The sequence below is a fragment of the Marmota monax genome, unplaced genomic scaffold (genome assembly GCF_021218885.2).
Source record: "Marmota monax isolate L192 unplaced genomic scaffold, Marmota_monax_Labrador192_F-V1.1 WCK01_AAM20220418_F8-fsc00212, whole genome shotgun sequence".
Classification (NCBI taxonomy): domain Eukaryota; kingdom Metazoa; phylum Chordata; class Mammalia; order Rodentia; family Sciuridae; genus Marmota; species Marmota monax.
The window spans coordinates 923,164-941,758 of record NW_026692413.1 but is presented as its reverse complement, the minus strand read 5'-3'; the positions used below and the strand labels follow the sequence as shown (position 1 = coordinate 941,758).

The window sequence follows — 18,595 nt, the reverse complement described above, 5'->3', positions numbered from 1 at the left end:
CTTCTTTTCCTCTCCCTTTAATAAACTCATGCCTGTTACTCTAAGCAACATGTCTGAAATCTTTCTGGACTTGATCACAGGAATCAGGGTTTGAAGAGGTTGTCTTTGGGGTACCTCAGATTCTTGGAAGGCCCCAGCTCCATAATATCCTGAGTGGGTATTTGAAATATATGTATCTATATGTAAAACCTTATAAAATGGTATACTTTAATATGTGCAGTTTATCGTTTGTCATTTGTGCTTAAATAAAACTTTAAAAAATTAACCAAAAGAAATAACCATAACCTAAGCATTTCCAAGAGGGAAAATACTTTAACTGACATGGAAACCATATTTTCATTACATCTCTTCTAAGGACTCAGCAATTATATGTAAATATTAAATTTCATTCATTAGTCTAATTGTAATTAGCAATATTTGTCTGTTACATTAGATAGTGTGAATATATATATATATATATATATATATATATATATATACACACACATATATATATATATATATATAATGTATACACATTTTACAGTTTAGGAGAAGAGATGAAATTATACAATCAAAGTTAGAAGTACTGGAATATCTTATGTTAATTGAAAATACCTGTAAAATCTCAGGAATTTTCTTCTTCTCTGTATGTATAATTTCTTAGATTTACCTACTAAAACTTTCTAAAAGTAATGCTGAACTAGTCATAATGATGCTCAGGTGACAGTCTATAAATGTCATTGTCCACCAAAAGGATTGAGAGCCTTGGGAAAAAAAGCTTGTTTAAAATCTGAATCAGAAATATATCATATGATCCTTGCATATCTTATTATAATAAATAGCTAAAAAGCTATTGAAGACTTATTGGGTCATGTTAGAAACACATCGAGGCCAATTCTGACTAGCACTCACTGACCAAAGATGAGGTTGTTTAAGCATCAATAATCTAAAAATTGAAATATATCAAATATACATCAAATGTAAAAATGCATCAAATATGAAATATCTATTAATTTATAAAAATGCTTAATGCTCTCAAGTCACCTTTGGAGGTTTCTAGTATACCAGCTCACTACTCTAAAATGCTTAAGAAAACTGAAAAAATAAAGCCTGTATCCTAACTTTCCTATAAGGAAACAGGGTTATCAAATACTTGATGAACAGTAATTCTTCTTTATAGAAGAATTCTAGCTAATAAATGTAGAAGAAATGTTATAAATAGGAAGCTACCATTTTGCAACCTTTGATGAAATAAAGAACATGGATGACAGTAATCAAATTTGATTGGAGAACTTTACAATGAGTGGATCAAACTGATAACTCTTGAACCCAATTTTCAAGTGATGATGATACCCAATTCTAGAGGAAATTATATTCCCTCTGATTAAATTCTATATGAAGTAAACATCATTACCTATAAAGTACTCTTAATAAATAATAAATAATTAAATTTGAATCTGTTTGAACATCTAAATCTATTGATTTAATAGAAATCAGAGATTAGAGAAACACGTTACATTACACTGCAAGGTCTCATTCAGCCCAATGTAGAGACTGATAAATTCTACAGGACAAATTATCCACTTTATTCAACAAATAATTGCTTATTAAAAATGTAAAGTGAATCTCTTAGATATTAAAGGAGATGAACTAGGACAACTGTGTGAACTTATTGAGTCTTGTTTCAAACAAAACAAATGCGAAGAAACAGTGAAACAATAAGGGAAAACCGAACATAAACTGTGTACTGATAATGTTAATGAATTATTGTTAATATGAGTATGTGATGATGGTATTGTGGTTTTCATTTATCTGTTAGTATACTGTAATATTTCTGAGTAAATAATATGTCTAAAATTTGCTTTACATCTATTCCAGAAGAAACAATAATTTGGAGTGGGGAAATAAATAAACATGAAATACCAAATAGCTGATAATAATTTATCTGAGTGAAAAATATTTAAAGATTCATTTTATTTTCTATGTTTATGTGTTCAAAAATAAAAATAATAAATTTTAATGATCTGCTGAGCTCATATTCTCATATATAATAGAAAACATTCTTGTCTAGTAGTTATTAAAGACTTATGAATGCATTTTAAATGTGAAAAAACAACTTGATTGAAAATTAACTTGAAAGTCATAATTAATTTGTAAGTCAAAATTAATGTGCAAGTCTCTGGATTCAGACTGTCAGGTATAAAATTTTGGTTTTCCTGCTTATTAACTGTACAACCTTGGGAAATTTATATTGGTTTTCTCAGCACTTTAATGGAAATGATTATGGTATTAACTTCACAAAGGCAAAATAAAATATAGCTAAAATAATTATTATAAACTCTTAGCACAGCACATAGCACATAAAAATGTCCAATAAAGGTTAATTATCTTTAGGCACCGTTTTAAAAGACAAGAAAACTGTTCAATTCGCTGTTTTTTTTTATTTGTAATTTTTTATTTGTTCTAATTAGTTATTCATGACAATAGAATGCATTTTGACATATCATACATAAATGGAGTATAACTTCTCATTCTTCTGGTTGTAGATGATACAGAATCACATCAGTTGTTTAATCATATACATACATAGGGTAATAATGTCCGCTTCATTCTACCATCCTTCTTACCCCCCTCCTCCCTCCTCTCTCTTCGCTCCCCTCTGCCTAATAAAAAGTAACTCTATTTGTAATATCATAGAACTTTGAACCTGTGTATTATTAGCAGAAATCATCTGGTACCTTTAGATATTTGAAGCCCAAATCACCAAAAATAATTATCTATTCATCTGAGAACATAATCTACAAAGATGTCATAAAACCTATTTTCTCTCACCTCAATAATTTGTTTCTCTGTTTTTTCCATCCAGACCCTGCCTTTTTCTCCAAAACCATTATTAGAGTTGAAAAATTGATTAGACAAAGGAGAATAAAGGGAAGGGATGGGAATACAAATAGGAAAGACAATGGAATGAATCTGATATAAATTTTCTATGTACATATATGAATACACAACAATGAATCTCACCATCATGTACATTGACAGGGCTGGGATCCTAATTAGAATAAGAAGACACTTCTCAGAAGAAGATATACATCTGATCAACAAATATATTAAAAAAATGTTCAACATCTCTACTAATTAGAGAAATGCAAATCAAAACTACTCTAAGATTTCATCTCACTCCAGTCAGAATGGCAGCTTTCAAGAATACAGACAAAAATAAATGATGGCAGGGATGTGGGGGAAAAGGCATACTCAAACATTGCTGGGGACTGCAAAGCAGTGTAACCAATCTGGAAAACTGTACGGAGATTCCTTAGAAAACTTGGAATGGAACCACCATCTGACCCAGCTATCCCATTCCTCGGTCTATACCCAAACTACTTAAAATCAGCATAATATAATAATGCAGCTACATCAATGTTCATAGCAGCTCAATTCACAATAGCTAAACTGTGTAACCAACCTAGAAGCCCTTCAATAGATGAATGGATAAAGAAACTTTGGTATATGTATACACAATGGAATATTACTCAGCAATAAAAGAGAATAAAATTATGGCATTTTCAGGTAAATGGATGGAGTTGGAGAATATCATGCTAAGCAAAATAAGCCAATACCAAAAAACCAAAGGCCAAATATTCTCTCTGATAAGTGGATGCTGATTCATAATAGGGAGTGGAGAGGCAAGGGAAAAATAGAGGAACTTTGATTGGGCAAAGGGGAGGGAGAGGAGGGAAGGTTCATGGGGGCAGGAAAGATGGTGGAATGAGATGGACATCATTACCCTTGATACATGTATTATTGCACATATGGTATGACGCTACATCATGTACAACCATAGAAATGTAAAGTGCTGCAATAGTGTACAATGAACCAAAATGCATTCTGCTATCATATATACCTAATTAAAATAAATAAATAAATTTTTAAAAAATAAAAGAAAAAGAAGTGTTCCATACTGGTATAAATATATCAAAATAGATTTTACTATCATGTATAACGAAAAAGAACAGTAAAAATTTAAATATATAAAAGTTGAAAATAAATAAAGAAACCTGGATATATTTTTTTAAAAAAGAATCTGACAATTCAGAATATATACATATATCTTCACAACATTTTGAACATTATAGTTCCTATATTAATGTAAGAAGTAGTATTTATACTGAGTGTGATGACACATGCCTGTGTTTCCAGCTGATTGGGAGGCTGAGGCAGGAGGATCACACGTTTTTAGGCTAGTCTCCGCAACCTTGCAAGGCACTAAACAACTTAGCAACACCCTCAAAATAAAAAAATAAAAAAGGCTGGGGATGTGACTCGGTGGTTAAGCACCCCCGGGGTTCAATCCTTGGTACCAAAAATCAGAAATGAAAACATAATATTTATGGCCATGAAATTCAGAATATAAGCTTATTACATTTTTTATGAGAAAATAATTTCAATTATGTATGAACTGACATAAAAATTATAATCATTCATTATTATTAAATGTTTTTGTTCTAGCTTTTCTCTCAAGAGCTCAAAGTGGTTTTCATATCCAGTCAGCTCTATTTTTAAGACTTTCCATGACAAATTAACTCCATAATCCAGCATACTATCAAAACAATATTTTTGACATTTATGTTAACTGACTCATATTTCTTTGTGTCTAATGCTACAAAATGCATAGAATCAAAAATTGTCCTAACAGCAGCGACCTAAGTATTCCATGCTTAAGTCAAACTTTTTCTAACGTAAATACTAATTTCAAAATAAGTGTGCACTTTACCACTTGAAGATAATTTTTTTCCTGTGAAGAGGGGCAAAATACAGAATTCTGATGTATTGTAATAATTTTCAGATTTCTAAATTATCAAACTAACATTAACTAATGTTCAACTACGAACATATTAAACCTATTTTTCCATGACCTAAATTTTTAAAATGTGGAGTTTGGTGACTCTCTACTAACAAAATCTGCCTTAATACTAAAACACCCACTATTTGTGATTTGAAAATACACTTTACTGTACAAAATTATATATTAAAAAATTCCTTAATCAGCACATAATGCAGTGCATATTCAGTTAAACAGAAATTGTTTAAGCACTTTCCAATGAACGACAAATCTGAATATGACTTAAACACTGATTTGTCATTTTATTTACCATGCCTCTTATTCCTATGACACTCACAGAGACAGAGATTCATTTGGAATTATAAAAAGAAACGTTTCTATATTTCATTGTGTAATTAATAAAGTTATATGCATTAAAAAATAAGTCTTACCACTCTCCTGATTTTATAAAGGTTTGTGGTCAATATTTCTTGAATATTAGCCATAACATCCTGATCAGGAGCTAAGGATGAGATTGGCATGGTTGTTTGATGGCTGTGGCTGGAAATAAAATACCTGGATTACTTATGCTCTTTCAACACACAAATATACAAATTCAAAAAACACATTCAAAAAACCTAATGAATCAATAAGTAGATGTTTTCAAAGATATTTTGAAAGGGTAATTGAGGACAGGGTGGAGAGTGTACAAAAGACACATTAAAAAGCATAAATCTGGGGCTGGGGATGTGGCTCAAGTGGTAGCATGCTCACCTGGCATGCGCAGGGCGCTGGGTTCAATCCTCAGCACCACATAAAAATAAAATAAAGATGTTGTGTCCACTGAAAACTAAAAAATAAATATTAGAAAATTCTCTCTCAAAAAAAAAGCATAAATCTGATCTTTCAATGATAATAAAATCAGATATTTAGGTAATTTCTTCTTTTAACCTTACTTATCTCAACATTTAAAATATACTTACAGTAGATACATGAGCATAATATTTAAAAGGGAAGTTCTTTTGATGTGTGCTAAAATTTTATAATTCAAATAACAGTATAATCTATATACAATGAAATATATAAAATGCTGATAATATGTTCCTCAAAATACCTTTAATAAAGTTGAAGATAAAAACCCTTTGATATTTAGTTTGAATAACTTACTCTTCATGGAAAGAAAATTACAAGTAAGATAAATATGATGACTGAGACCAAACATTAGAATTGTGCTATTTTATACTAGTATTGGAAATATTTTTGGGATTTTATTTTGAGTATGTAACACTGTAATAATACCTAAATTTAATTTATACTACTTGGCCACTTTATAATAATATTTTTATGTTAATCTTGAAATTAATGCCTTATTCTCCAAATTCTGGAACATATTATTATTAATAAGGGATATCAAATCCTAACAATTTACTATATTTCTTATCCTAATATTAATTTCAGATTTATATTATTAAATAAAAGGGAAAATAAGTGATTTATATAGTTACTTCAGATAGTGCCTAATTTAGATAAAATAAAATTCACATTTAGGGTTCTAAATTAATAAGATTTGCTATATATACTTCTCAAGTACATCAAGTTTAAGTTGAGCCTTTGATGTGGTTTTATTTTTATATATCTGGCTTGATAAATACAAATATTAATGATGATACCATTCCTAAATACATCCAAATCCTAAGGTACTCAAGGATTTTCATCATCCACTTATCCACTTATCTTTCCTACTCTATAATAGAGTAGAATATCCAGCTCTTCCACCTGCAGAATATCCAGCTGTGATGATTTATAGTAGAAAAGATTTCAGGAGTTCATCTTGTGTAGCCCACATTAAATAGGCAAGTAAAAAACCCAATAAAAATTTTATTTTTAATTAAAACTCATATAAGATAAAAAGTATTTTGTTAATATATTTTGATATCTTATTCCAGCACTTATTTCATAACTTTCTCTTAAAAAGACATGCTTTAACTTCAGTCAATGATTTAGAATTCACAACTGATACCCAGTCATGAATTTAGGATATTTTTGTTCATTTTTACCTTACATAATGTTTACTTTTAATTCTTATAGTTTCCTCTCCTAAATATATTTTTCAGGTTACAATATTAGTATATGCATACTAACAAAAATACAGAAAATATAAAGAGTAATAAAAAATCAAATAATCTCACTACATAGAGAAAACTATGATTAAAACGTGGTGTATGCATTTCCGGATTTTTTTTTATCCAGACACAGATAAGGGCAGAAAAATTTTATATTCTACAAAAAATAATCATATATATATATATATATATATATATACTTTCTTTTTAAAAATTATTATTCAATTTGATAGTGTACCACAGATAAAGGTTCATATAAATACTTACTTTATACATCTTCATCACTTTAAAAGATGTATGTTGTTCTAACTAATTATTAAATATAAAGAAAAGCTAAGTTTTAGACCTTCATTTCTGGATATTGAATAGAGAAATGAGCTATTTATTGGTTAAATATATTCCTGTAAAATCAAGCATTGATCAGTTGAGAAAGATATATTGAATAATAAGTTAGTTAATTATTTAATCTTTGTTTAAATATGCAGCTGCAGTTACTTTATACCAATTTTTAAAAAAAATATTCTTAAAGGAAAAAAAAATTGTATAATAAATTTAATCAAAAGACCAACCCCTCAAGAAAAATCTCATGATGCAGAAAAACATCAAATTCCTACTGAATCAACACACAAAATGAATAGAGTAATAGCTTTCTATTACTTTTTATTCTTATGTTTTCTCTTTTGAGATCTATCTGCTCTCTCTAAACAGTGGCCTCCAGATCTACAGCCAGGAAATCACCAACTTGTATATTTTTTCTTTATTGTTTATCTCCAACAAAAACAAATTAAACACTTAACACTCAATTAAATTCTTTTTTTAAAAAGAGAAAGAGAGAGAGAGAGAATTTTTAAATATTATTTATTTTTTAGTTTTCGGTGGACACAACATCTTTATTTTTATGTGGTGCTGAGGATCGAACCCAGCACCCCGCGCATGCCAGGAGAGTGTGTTACAGCTTGAACCACCTCCCCAGCCCTCAATTAAATTCTTAATCAACAAAAGCCTACAAAAATATTTAACCTAACATCAATCCTTACCTGAAACAAAAATGCAAAGATAATTCTTCCTTGGAGGTAGATAACCTTTTTTAAACCTTTAAAAGCTAAAAGTTTCATAGACATAATTTATTTCATTAAGCTCCATGTTCAACAAAGCAGCCAGTGATACTCAACCAAACATCCTCAATTTTATCTTAAAATTCTTTGTTTTTCCAAAATGTGATGCAAGGAAAGGCAAATTATATTTTGAAACTAAAATACATGGAAGATCTCTGTAATTATCCTGTGATATCTAATTAAACAGATTAAAACCCACACACAATAACACACTAACATATATACTTACAGCAAAGATGTACTAGATGGTGTGTGTGTTAGCTGGCCTGCTTCTGCCAGCTCAATGGCATGTTTTCTCTCAAGCTTTTCATAAAGAAGCACAATGCTGGATTTGGGCTGGTCATATTCTCTGAGCAAAATTTTCTGCAAATATCTGCTGTTGAAATATTCCAATCTGTTAATGAATCAAATAACACATAAATTCCAGGAATTTAATGCCACTATTTGAGGAGGCTTACACTTTGGAGAAAAAAATCACAAAATTGGTTTACCAACTCCCTAATCCAAACTTACTTCATTAAAATGTAAGTTTAATATGTAGTAGAGGGGGAAAAAACTCACAAGAGATTCTAATTTAATCTCTCATCTTTTTTATTATTTTTATTTTTTATAGTGGTACTGGGGATTGAACCCAGGCCCTTTTGCATGCAAGGCAAGCACTCTACCAACTGAATTATATCCCCAGACCCTCTAATTTAATTTCAAATATGTGTTATGAAAAAAAATTATTCTTTAGGGTTAACCAAATAGAGTCATTGAGGCCATGAAAATCAGAGTATAGGAAAAAAAATAAAACTTTAAGGGCAAAGACAGAAATAATGTTAAAGTAGGGTCTTCATTTCAGAAACAGCCATGAAAAAAGAGGATACTTGAAACAACTTATTTTCAAAGACTGAGAAAAGGAATGAGTCATATTTTTGAAAGCTTTGCATAAGGAGCCTGAGTTTAAACTTACACAGTAAACTCAAAAAATGAAAGAAAAATAGTGTTTATTCTCAACTTCATAACAACTGAATGGAAATGTCTGGCCTTGATTCTAGGCTTAAGAGCTCAATTTCAAATTTCCTTAGGAAGCAGGTGGCAGTATTGAGCTCAGAAAATAATGAAACAACAGGGCTGGGGTTGTAGCTCAGTGGTATAGCACTTGCGTAGCACATGTGAGGCACTATGTTAGATCCTCATCACCACATGAAAATAAATAAATAAAATAAAGATATCATATCCATCTACAATTATAAATATTTTAAAAAGAATAAAGAAACTGTAGAATATAATGATAGCAACTTTAATTGATAAAAATAATTGGACAGGGCTGGGATTGTGGCTCAGGGGTAGAGCGCTGGCTTTGCATGGGTGGGACCTGGGTTCGATCCTCAGCACCACATAAAAATAAAGGCATTGTGTTGTGTCCATCTACATCTAAAAAATAAATAAATATGATAATAATAATAATAATAGTAATAATAATTGGACACATAAATTTGTGGGGGTAGGAAAAGATGCTATTTTAGGAAAGGTGGATATTTATTTATAAAACATAAGAAGGGGAAGAAAATGAAAAGAGATTGCCCACATTTGTGCAACAATGAAGAAAAAAAAAAGCTCACTGTACGAAACCATATAGAGCATACTCAAGCAGACAGTGGAGTAATTAACTCAAACACTTTATTATAAAAAAAATGGTGTTTCTCCAAGTGTGGTCCTAGAAATGTCTATTGCAGGCTTGTCCAGGTCCTTTCTGAAAATTACTGAGATCTATACAAAATGGAGTGAATAATACATATATATATTATAAAGAGATTTTTAGAGATTCTCATGGATGTTGTGTCTTTAGACTAATTGATCAAGGACTCCTTCTCTTCCATTTTGCATCAAATTCAAGTTCAGCCATGTAGCCTTTGTTGGGGGGAATCAAGCATAAGTATGAATGGAATAGTTTCCCCAGAGTAAAGGAAATGGGGATTTGAGGCTGATGCTGGGAAAGAGAGCAGCCTAAGGAGGGATTTATCCAGCTGGGATAAGCTGATGAGGGATGGATCCCATGCACAACAGAGACCAGCACAGCTCTTTAAAAGGTAGCAGGCCATTGATGCAACTGACTCTTGGATACTATAGGACTGATCCCTGTGGCTAGGCTGGAAGTTTGTATAGATGACCTCCGAAAGGGCACTTCTTTGGCTTCCTCTCATAAACAGTGTCCAACAAATGCTCCAATATGGCATCAGAGAAAAAAAGCCATAAATATGATAGAAACCACTGCAGACAAAGACTAGACTGAACTTCACTTTTCTGGTATCATATAAGACTTCAGAGTTTTGCATAATCCACATTCTGATGTATGAATATGGCAGGTAAGTCCTGCAAGCCAAAGGCATGGCTAGCCCTCAGAAAAAAACAAGAAAGTGAAAATACTTCTCAGTCTTGTAAAGAACTAGCAATTGAGCTTCAATGTGAAGAATAAGAGTCAATTTCTTTGTTTACTTATCTTCTGTACGTTTTTCAAATTTTTCTAAGATATAAAGATATATATATATATATGTGTGTGTGTGTGTGTGTGTGTGTGTGTATTTTTCACATCTTGGGTATCAGGATGAGAATCTGTTCTTCTGAACTGACAATAGCTAGGAGCTCACGTCATTAATGGACAAGAAACAGTAAAATTATTAACATGATACAAACTGGACTATTTCATATGAATATGTAAATTATACATACATATTTTCAGATTTTCCTTTTGCAAGTGGTTTCATAAGCTTCTATTTTAACCCTCTATGTTGTATATGTTCATGTATTTATGCCTTGTAGAAAACAACAATTTTCCTCTTCTCATAGAAAATTTTTTGTTTATTTTACTTTCACCTCACAGTATGTATTGAGTCTAATAATGATAATCATTTCTGCCTAAGAAAGGGAGGAATTGAAAAGTACAAAGGAGATAATTAAGCAACGTTCAAAGTTACGACTTTTAAAGTGAATATTGTTTTCTTCTTTTTCTTCCCTTCCAAGAAATGCTTTAAGACATGCATTAGCTGTCCCTAGGAAAAAATTACTTTTGTGAAATATAGAACTTTGATAGCTGAAAAATGTAAAATAATAATGATAAAAATGTGAACAAAAGTCTCTGGGAGGAGAGAGGTACATCCAACAGTTTCATTGTTTTTCTACCAGCACCATAGATAAGAGAGAGGCAGAGAAACCTCAGGAGGAAGATATACTTGTGATTCTGGAAAGATCATTTCTCTCTTTGAACAATTATCTTAGAATGTTTGTGTTATTATGCTATTGATAAAGGAGAAAAAAACATTGTGAATTAAATATAAAATACAACTCATATAAGTAAAAAAAAAATATTGGGGGCTGTAGGTGTATCTCAGTGGTACAGCACTTGCCCAAAATGCACGAGGGGTGGGGGTTGCTGTTTGACTTGTCAGTAAAGGAAAAACAATTAGTGTAAATTCTCCTGAATTCATTGTTTACATCCTTTTCCTGTGATCAAAAATTAACATTAAAATTCAATAAGTGGAAAATATCTATTTTGTTATATCCTTTGCATTTATAATTATAGCAAAGAAATATATTATTTTTAATAGAGTTCACTATAAATTGTTTTAGTACTGGGGAAGATCAGTATAGTAATTTCTCTTGGTTCTCTTACCTTAGCTTCACTTTATAACTATTTTGGACAGTAACATAAAAGGATGCCTACAAATCATCTGGCATCAGGACTTGTGTCATGTATTTGTTGCAAAAATGAAATCTGATATTTTACAAAGTTCCAGTCAGGACTTAACATCAAATCAGGGAATTTTAATATTCACTTCTAAAGCAGCACTTAGAAAGAGATCATAATTAAATATCATTCAAATATTTGGGTTAAACTCTTGGAACAAATTCAGTATAAGCATATAATGTCCCTTTATAGTTCACTGGCACTCATTTATTTATTCAAAAATATTTACTGGCTGCCTACTGAGTAAAAGGATCTCTTCTAAGTGCTGCAGTTACAGAATTTAACAAGATAGACAAAAGTCTCCACTTTCACACAACTGGTATTTTAGTGAAAGAAAAGCATGCAAAATTATGCATTTTATATTAATTATATCATTAAAACCTTTAGAAAATATTTAATAAACATGTTAGAATACCAGAGATTTATATATTTTTCATACAATTACAATACACTGATACAATAGAGAAAAATTGAATGGTGAGGGAAGATGTCTCTGATGAGGCAAAATTTAAATTAAGACTTGAATGGCAAGAAAATATTGGACATGCAAATATTATATAAAAGTGCATTCCAGGCAGAGGAAATAGTATGCACTGACTTTAAGGTAGAAGTATTATGAGTTTACTGGACAGAAGAAATAGAATAACAATATGTCTGCAGTATAGTAAATGGCAGAGAGAATACTATAAGATGGTGTAAGGAAATTTAGTAGTTTCTTTGAAACTATACTTAATATTCCCAAGAGAAAGGGAAGGCCTGTGAATTTTATGACATAAGGTTTAGCTTTACAGTGTGGATTTGGTGTCATTTGTATACATTTCTTGGTTAAAAAAAAGTTCTAACCTTTCTTTTAAGCTGCCATTTTTTATAATATATAGATGAATAAATATCAAAAATACCCAAAAGAACCAGACATAATGAGAAGTTGACTCATTTTGTTTCTTTTTTCAACACAAATACAGATGTAACTTTTGGCAAATTCTCACCTGTCTTTCCAATAATACTGTCCCCAGTGTCCTGATATATCTTCTATGCCCGCCAGCAAATGATCAAAGAACTGAAACAGAATGAAACATGTATCTAAATACAAAGCATATATGAAAAACTTGATCAATCACTACAAAATAAAAGAATCCGTCAAAAGCATCTACAAAATTGTTGACTACTTGCTTATTTCATCCTAAAATCTTTTTTATTTATAGATATACCTGACTGTAGAGTGTATTTTTTCAGTTATCAGTTTCTTTTATTTTTAAAAGATTTGTTCTGTTTCGATATACATGACAGAAGAATTTTTTGTATGTGGTCCTGGGGATAGTAAAGTGTATTCTGATATATTATAAACTCTTTTCAGAGTAAATATAAAAAGAAGCATCAACGCTTATAGGTGACAATGTTTGCAGTATCTCTAGTATATTCATTATAAATGCAGTATTTGAAGTCAAAAGAAGTTCATATCAATTAATACTACATGACAGATTCATTCATCTATCAAGGATCTGGGCTTGGTATTATTAAGTAAACAAAAGAAGCAAAAGGCATGACCCCTACCTTTGAAGGACTTAGAACCAAACTGGAGAGGGAGGCACCACTTAGACAGAGATGAAGGTGAAATTTGGAATGCATTTTTGTATAAATGAAACATAAAAAGACAAACTTAGGAAAGAAGTAGAAAAAAAGTGGAGTTAGAGGAGGTTTATATAAAAATGTGCATTATGAGATTGACCCTGATTAAATGGGGGTATGTATGGAAAAAAAAAGAAATCATACTATGCACTGTGAAAAGCATGAGAAAATAAGGAACTTTAGGGAAGAATCATAAAAATAGAAAGCTGGATAGATATAGGCCAAGGGTTGGGCAAAAGAGAGCAGCTTACAAAATGTTTTGAATATTAAAATTAGAAGTTTAATTTGATATAACATCTCAAAATTGCATAATCTGAATTTATGTATGAGGAAACAATCAATAAATCTGAGTGATAGTCTACAAATACATATTTTGAAAGTGGCAATGTCATCAAAGACAATGAAATGCTGAGAAACAACATTAAAAATATTTTAAAAAATGACAACTAGATATAACTCATGACCTGCATCAGGAGAAAAATACTATAAAAAGCATTATTGGAACAGTTGACAAAATTTTTAATGCAGAATAATTATTTTAGATATCAGTATTGTATCAATTTTGACCTGCCTAAATTGTATAAATTGATCATGATTATATACTAGAAAGTCATTTTTCTTAGAAAATATTAATACTTGATATTTTTAGAGGTGAATTGTCAGGATATCTGCAGCTTAGTTTTAAATGACTCACTAAATGACAATAATAACATACATATATAAACAAAATGGTAAAGCAAAGGTGGCGAAGATATCAATGAACACTGCATTGAACTACGTTTGAAATTCTATAGACTTAATATTTTTAATGTTGGAAAAACAAAATAAATTAAAGTTTGATTTAGTCATATAAATTGCTTAAATGAGTTATGTCCTATATATGTAGTGTATATTATGTCATCATTAAAGTTATTAGCTCATATGGCCAGGAATAAGACAATATCAATATAAATTATCCCTAAATTAATCTAAAATGCCACTCAGTTACAATAAAAAGACCAGAAGGTTTCTTTTTATAACTTGAGCAAGTATCAAAATTGAAGATAAAAATGTAAAGAGTTTAATTAATCATGCTTGTAGAGTCTTAGACACATGAATATTAACAAAACATATATTTGATAAATAGAATGTCATCATCTGCTGAAAATGTGTCTCAAAAAATTATGCACACTGGCCAGGCACAGTGATGCAGGCCTATAATCCTAGCAGCTGGGGAGCCTGAGGCAGGAGGATCACAAGTTCAAAGTCAGCTTCACCAACTTTTTAAGGCCCTAAGCAACTCAGTGAGACCCTGTCTCTCAATAAAATATTTTTTTAAAAAAGGGCTGGGGATGTCAATCAGTGGTTAAACCCCTCTGGGTTCAATCCCCAGTACAAAAAAAAATATATGGACTCTGCCAAATTGATGTTCAAGCAAAGTAGTCTTAGATTTTTTTTGTCAATATTAATAAATTAAAGAGTATCTTGAAATCATTCTTAATATCTTCTATATTTCAGTATTTTTATTTTCATTTTATATTAGTTTATATATGATAATATTTATATTTATATAAGAGAAATGTAAAAATTAAAGTAAAAATGGGAACAAGGAGAGGAAGAAGGGGAAGGAAAGGAGAAGTACTGGGGACTGAATCAGAGCAAATTAAGAGTCCATGCTTGGGGCTGTGGTTGTGGCTCAGAGGTAGAGCACTTGCCTAGCATGTGTAAAGCACTGGGTTCAAACCTCAGCACCACATAAAACTAAATGAATGGAATAAAGGCATCGTGTCCATCTACAACTAAAATATATATTTAAAAGAGTCCATGCTTATATGATTATGTCAAAATGAACCCCAGTATTATGTATATCTATAATGCCTTAAGAGTAAAGAAAGCAAAAGCAATACAAATTTTATGCCATTAAATATCTCTGACCATCTTGTTACTTCTCATGTAGATATGAGGCATTTTATTTTCAACTCGGGGCATTTAATAAGCCCTGTTTCAAAGAATATACTTTACAAGTTGACTGTTAAAATCTTTAACTTCCTCAGACCTCAATAATATAAGAAATTCCACCAAACAAAAAAATGTCCCCCAAAACTTTCCAATTATATATTAATTACACAATTCAGGTTAAATGAAATTGCTCTACAAAACCAAATACAAAGTAAACTAAGCTACTGGATTAATTGGGCATATATTAAAAATTAGTATGATAAAGTAACCAAGAACACTGATACTAAAAATTTTAAGTAAAAATATTTATCTTTCATAATTATTCAACCAGGATGTGTCCCTGGAGATCATGAAAAACACAATATAAATTTACTGAGTAGGAAGCCAAAGTCACAATGATCTTAAAAATCTCCCAACATAATATAGGAATCTGTGTAGTAACAGAGCAAAGGTTGAAGTTCACATTCTCCGTGTTCTTAGTCCATCAAAACTGTTTCTTGACTTTTCAAATTACAGATAAGTAAAAAATAATAAATACCAATTTGAAAGTCAAAAAATTATGTCTCATTTTGTTAGGAGGACAATCCAAGAATAAAAAAGATCTTCATATAAGGGTTAGTTTCATCCAACAAGATCACCTAGATGATATTTAGACAGCTTACCCTAATAAGAATTTGTTCACTCACAGTTGGAGAGGTTTCTCTTCTTCTTGTCACATCTAATAAGTCAACAAGAGGACGAATGGTCATCCCCTATAAAATGACAAACAAAAGGTTACATTCTTTTTGTTAGCTAGCAGTTAGATATATTCAATGGATCTGGGATTTAAGAAAATACTTAGCGCAAAACTAATCAGTTAAGCATCAGCTTTGCTTATGCTGTAAGCACCATAAGGTCTGACAGGATAGCTACTTCATGACCCTTACCTAATTTCCACTCTAAAAATTATTCCTCTTACAAAAGGAGAAAGATAGACTAATTCAGGGGATAAGAACCAGAGGAAAAGGGAATATTAGCTCAAAGGGCCTAACTGCAAAAACCAAGATCCCACAAGATCTTATACCAACAATGCTGACTTAAGTTTAGCTGTCACAAGTTCCTGTGTCTGGTGCTGGAGTTGTAGCTCAGTGGTAGAGTGCTTGCCTAGCATGTGTGAGTGTTTTAATCCACTTTTTCACTGTTGTGACTAAAGGACCCAACCAGCACAACTGTGGAAGAAGAAACTTTTATTTGAGGGTTCATAGTTTCAGAGGTCTTAGTCCATAGAAGGCCTACTCCATTCCTCAAGGCTCAAGGTAAGGCAGAATATCATGGAGGAAGAGTGTGGCAGAAGGAAGCAGCTCACATCATGGTGAGCAGGAAATACAGAGAGAGGTCTCCACTTGTCTGATACAAATATATACACTAAAGCCACACCCCAATTCCCACCTCTTCCAACCACACCATACTACTTCAGTTACCACTCAGTCCCTATCAGGGGACTAAATCAATGATTGGGTTAAGACTCTTACAAGTCAATCATTTCTCCTCTGAACCTTCTTGCATTGTCTAACACATGAGATTTTTGGGGACACCTCACATCCAAACCATAATAGTGAGGCACTGGGTTTCATCCTCAGCACTATATAAACAAACAAGCAAACAAACAAATAAATAAAGGTACTGTGCCCACCTAAAACTAAGAAAATATTAAAAAAAAAAAAACAAGATTGTGTGATTCCTTGGGAAAACAGGATATAAGACCCACAAAGAAAAAAGAATCCAATTATGGTGATCAAGAGTCACCCCTAGCTAAATTGTCATGTATAAATAACCGCCAATAAATACAGTAGGTTGGTCTAGGAGGTGGAGACAAAACAAGAATTTCCTTGATACTATAAACACCTGAGCTCACGAAGAGAGTTGGAGTCAATCTCTGCAATGATCTGGACTCTCCAGTCTAAAGTTGCACTTTATTACTTTCTCTTTGCTAATTAAGGCTCTGTTTGGTGACAGAACTGTGTTACGTCTCATTCAAAATTTTCTCAGCAAGGCCACAAGAATGGAGGAGGGCTTTCCATCAGAATATATATTTGGTGTCATGACTGATCTGCTCCTTCTGAGTAAAAGGTTACTATAGCTCACCTCTTACCAGAGCTGAGTCTGAAATATTTACTACTTCACTCACTCCATTCTGTGCATATTGATAGTTTGGGGGGTTTTCATTTTCCTGATATATTGCTTTTGCCACATACTAGGTCCCTGTGCTCACTGTCAGACTAACTAGTGCTTCGTATGCATGTTTATTAAGGAGGCTCAAAGTACCCCCAGTGAACCAAGAGAATGCTTACCAACTGCCCAATATTTTATGGAGGTTCTATTGTCCTTGTAGTGCCCTAGAAGAGAGAGATATCTAGTACAACACCATAACTATTTGTAGCACATATGTTGGATTGAAGAGAGCATATGTGGGATACAAATAAAGGCAAAGGAGACCATCCTATAGTACATGAATCAAGTATATGATTTCTGAGTGCATATTCTTAAGAGTACGAAAGTAAAGAATCAACAAGTAAAAATAAAAGAGGAGTGTAAAACATATGCACGAATGGTTATAAGTATGAGCATATTTTTGGTAGGGAAGGTTAAAAAAAAGAAAGAAGATATGCTTGTTTAAGAGAGGATTTTGTATAGTGAAATAAGATTTGGTCATAAAGTAAAATGACTGGGTTTACCCAAAATGGAGAAAGTCAAATAAGAAATTTGATTATAGAAAGTCATAGAGTCTAAGTCATAAATTTTGTCAATATTAAAACAGATGGCTCGCTCTCTCTCTCTCTCCCTCCCTCCCTCCCTCCTTCCCTCCCTCCCTCGCCCTCTCCCTCTCTCTCTCTCATCACATTGACCTCCCAAAGCATTAGCTTACAGAATATAGTTATTTGTAGTTTATTTCAAATGGCAGCAGGAGAGGCCAAAGGAAGTTTAGTGTTTGTTCTTCTTGGAGCTAATTTCTTGCTATGTGACATGGCAATTCCACCATAGATGGTTCCTGGCTCACTAAGGAAAAAAAATTAACTCCTTCCCTGCAGTAGCTTTGTATGAATTTCTGTTATCTCATGTTTTTAAGCCCTGGTAGTGGAAATAGACTAAGGCTTCCTACTTCTCAAATTGCTGGCTACTCAGACACCATTTGTTTGAGGATGACAATCCCTAATGCTAGTTTTCAATTTATTCCATTTCTATCTCACTTAAGAGTTATTATTTACTGTCATGGGATACA

The 18,595-nt window shown here is 31.7% G+C and overlaps 1 protein-coding gene and 1 non-coding gene across 2 annotated transcripts in view; both read right to left on the bottom strand.

Moving 5' to 3' along the window:
- Positions 1-8,267: 8,267 nt before the first annotated feature.
- The window catches only part of LOC124091538 (sodium/hydrogen exchanger 2-like), a 63,178-nt gene continuing 52,850 nt past the window's right edge, over positions 8,268-18,595 (bottom strand). The window contains exons 6-8 of the mRNA XM_046442612.1: positions 15,999-16,088; positions 12,759-12,829; positions 8,268-8,436 (exon numbers count right to left, since the gene is read on the bottom strand). Of these exons, the coding sequence (XP_046298568.1) occupies positions 8,268-8,436; positions 12,759-12,829; positions 15,999-16,088 (330 nt within the window). The remainder of the gene's footprint in view (positions 8,437-12,758; positions 12,830-15,998; positions 16,089-18,595) is intronic.
- Positions 8,653-8,725, bottom strand: Trnaa-ugc (transfer RNA alanine (anticodon UGC)). The gene has a single exon. It is a non-coding gene; the product is annotated as a tRNA-Ala (tRNA).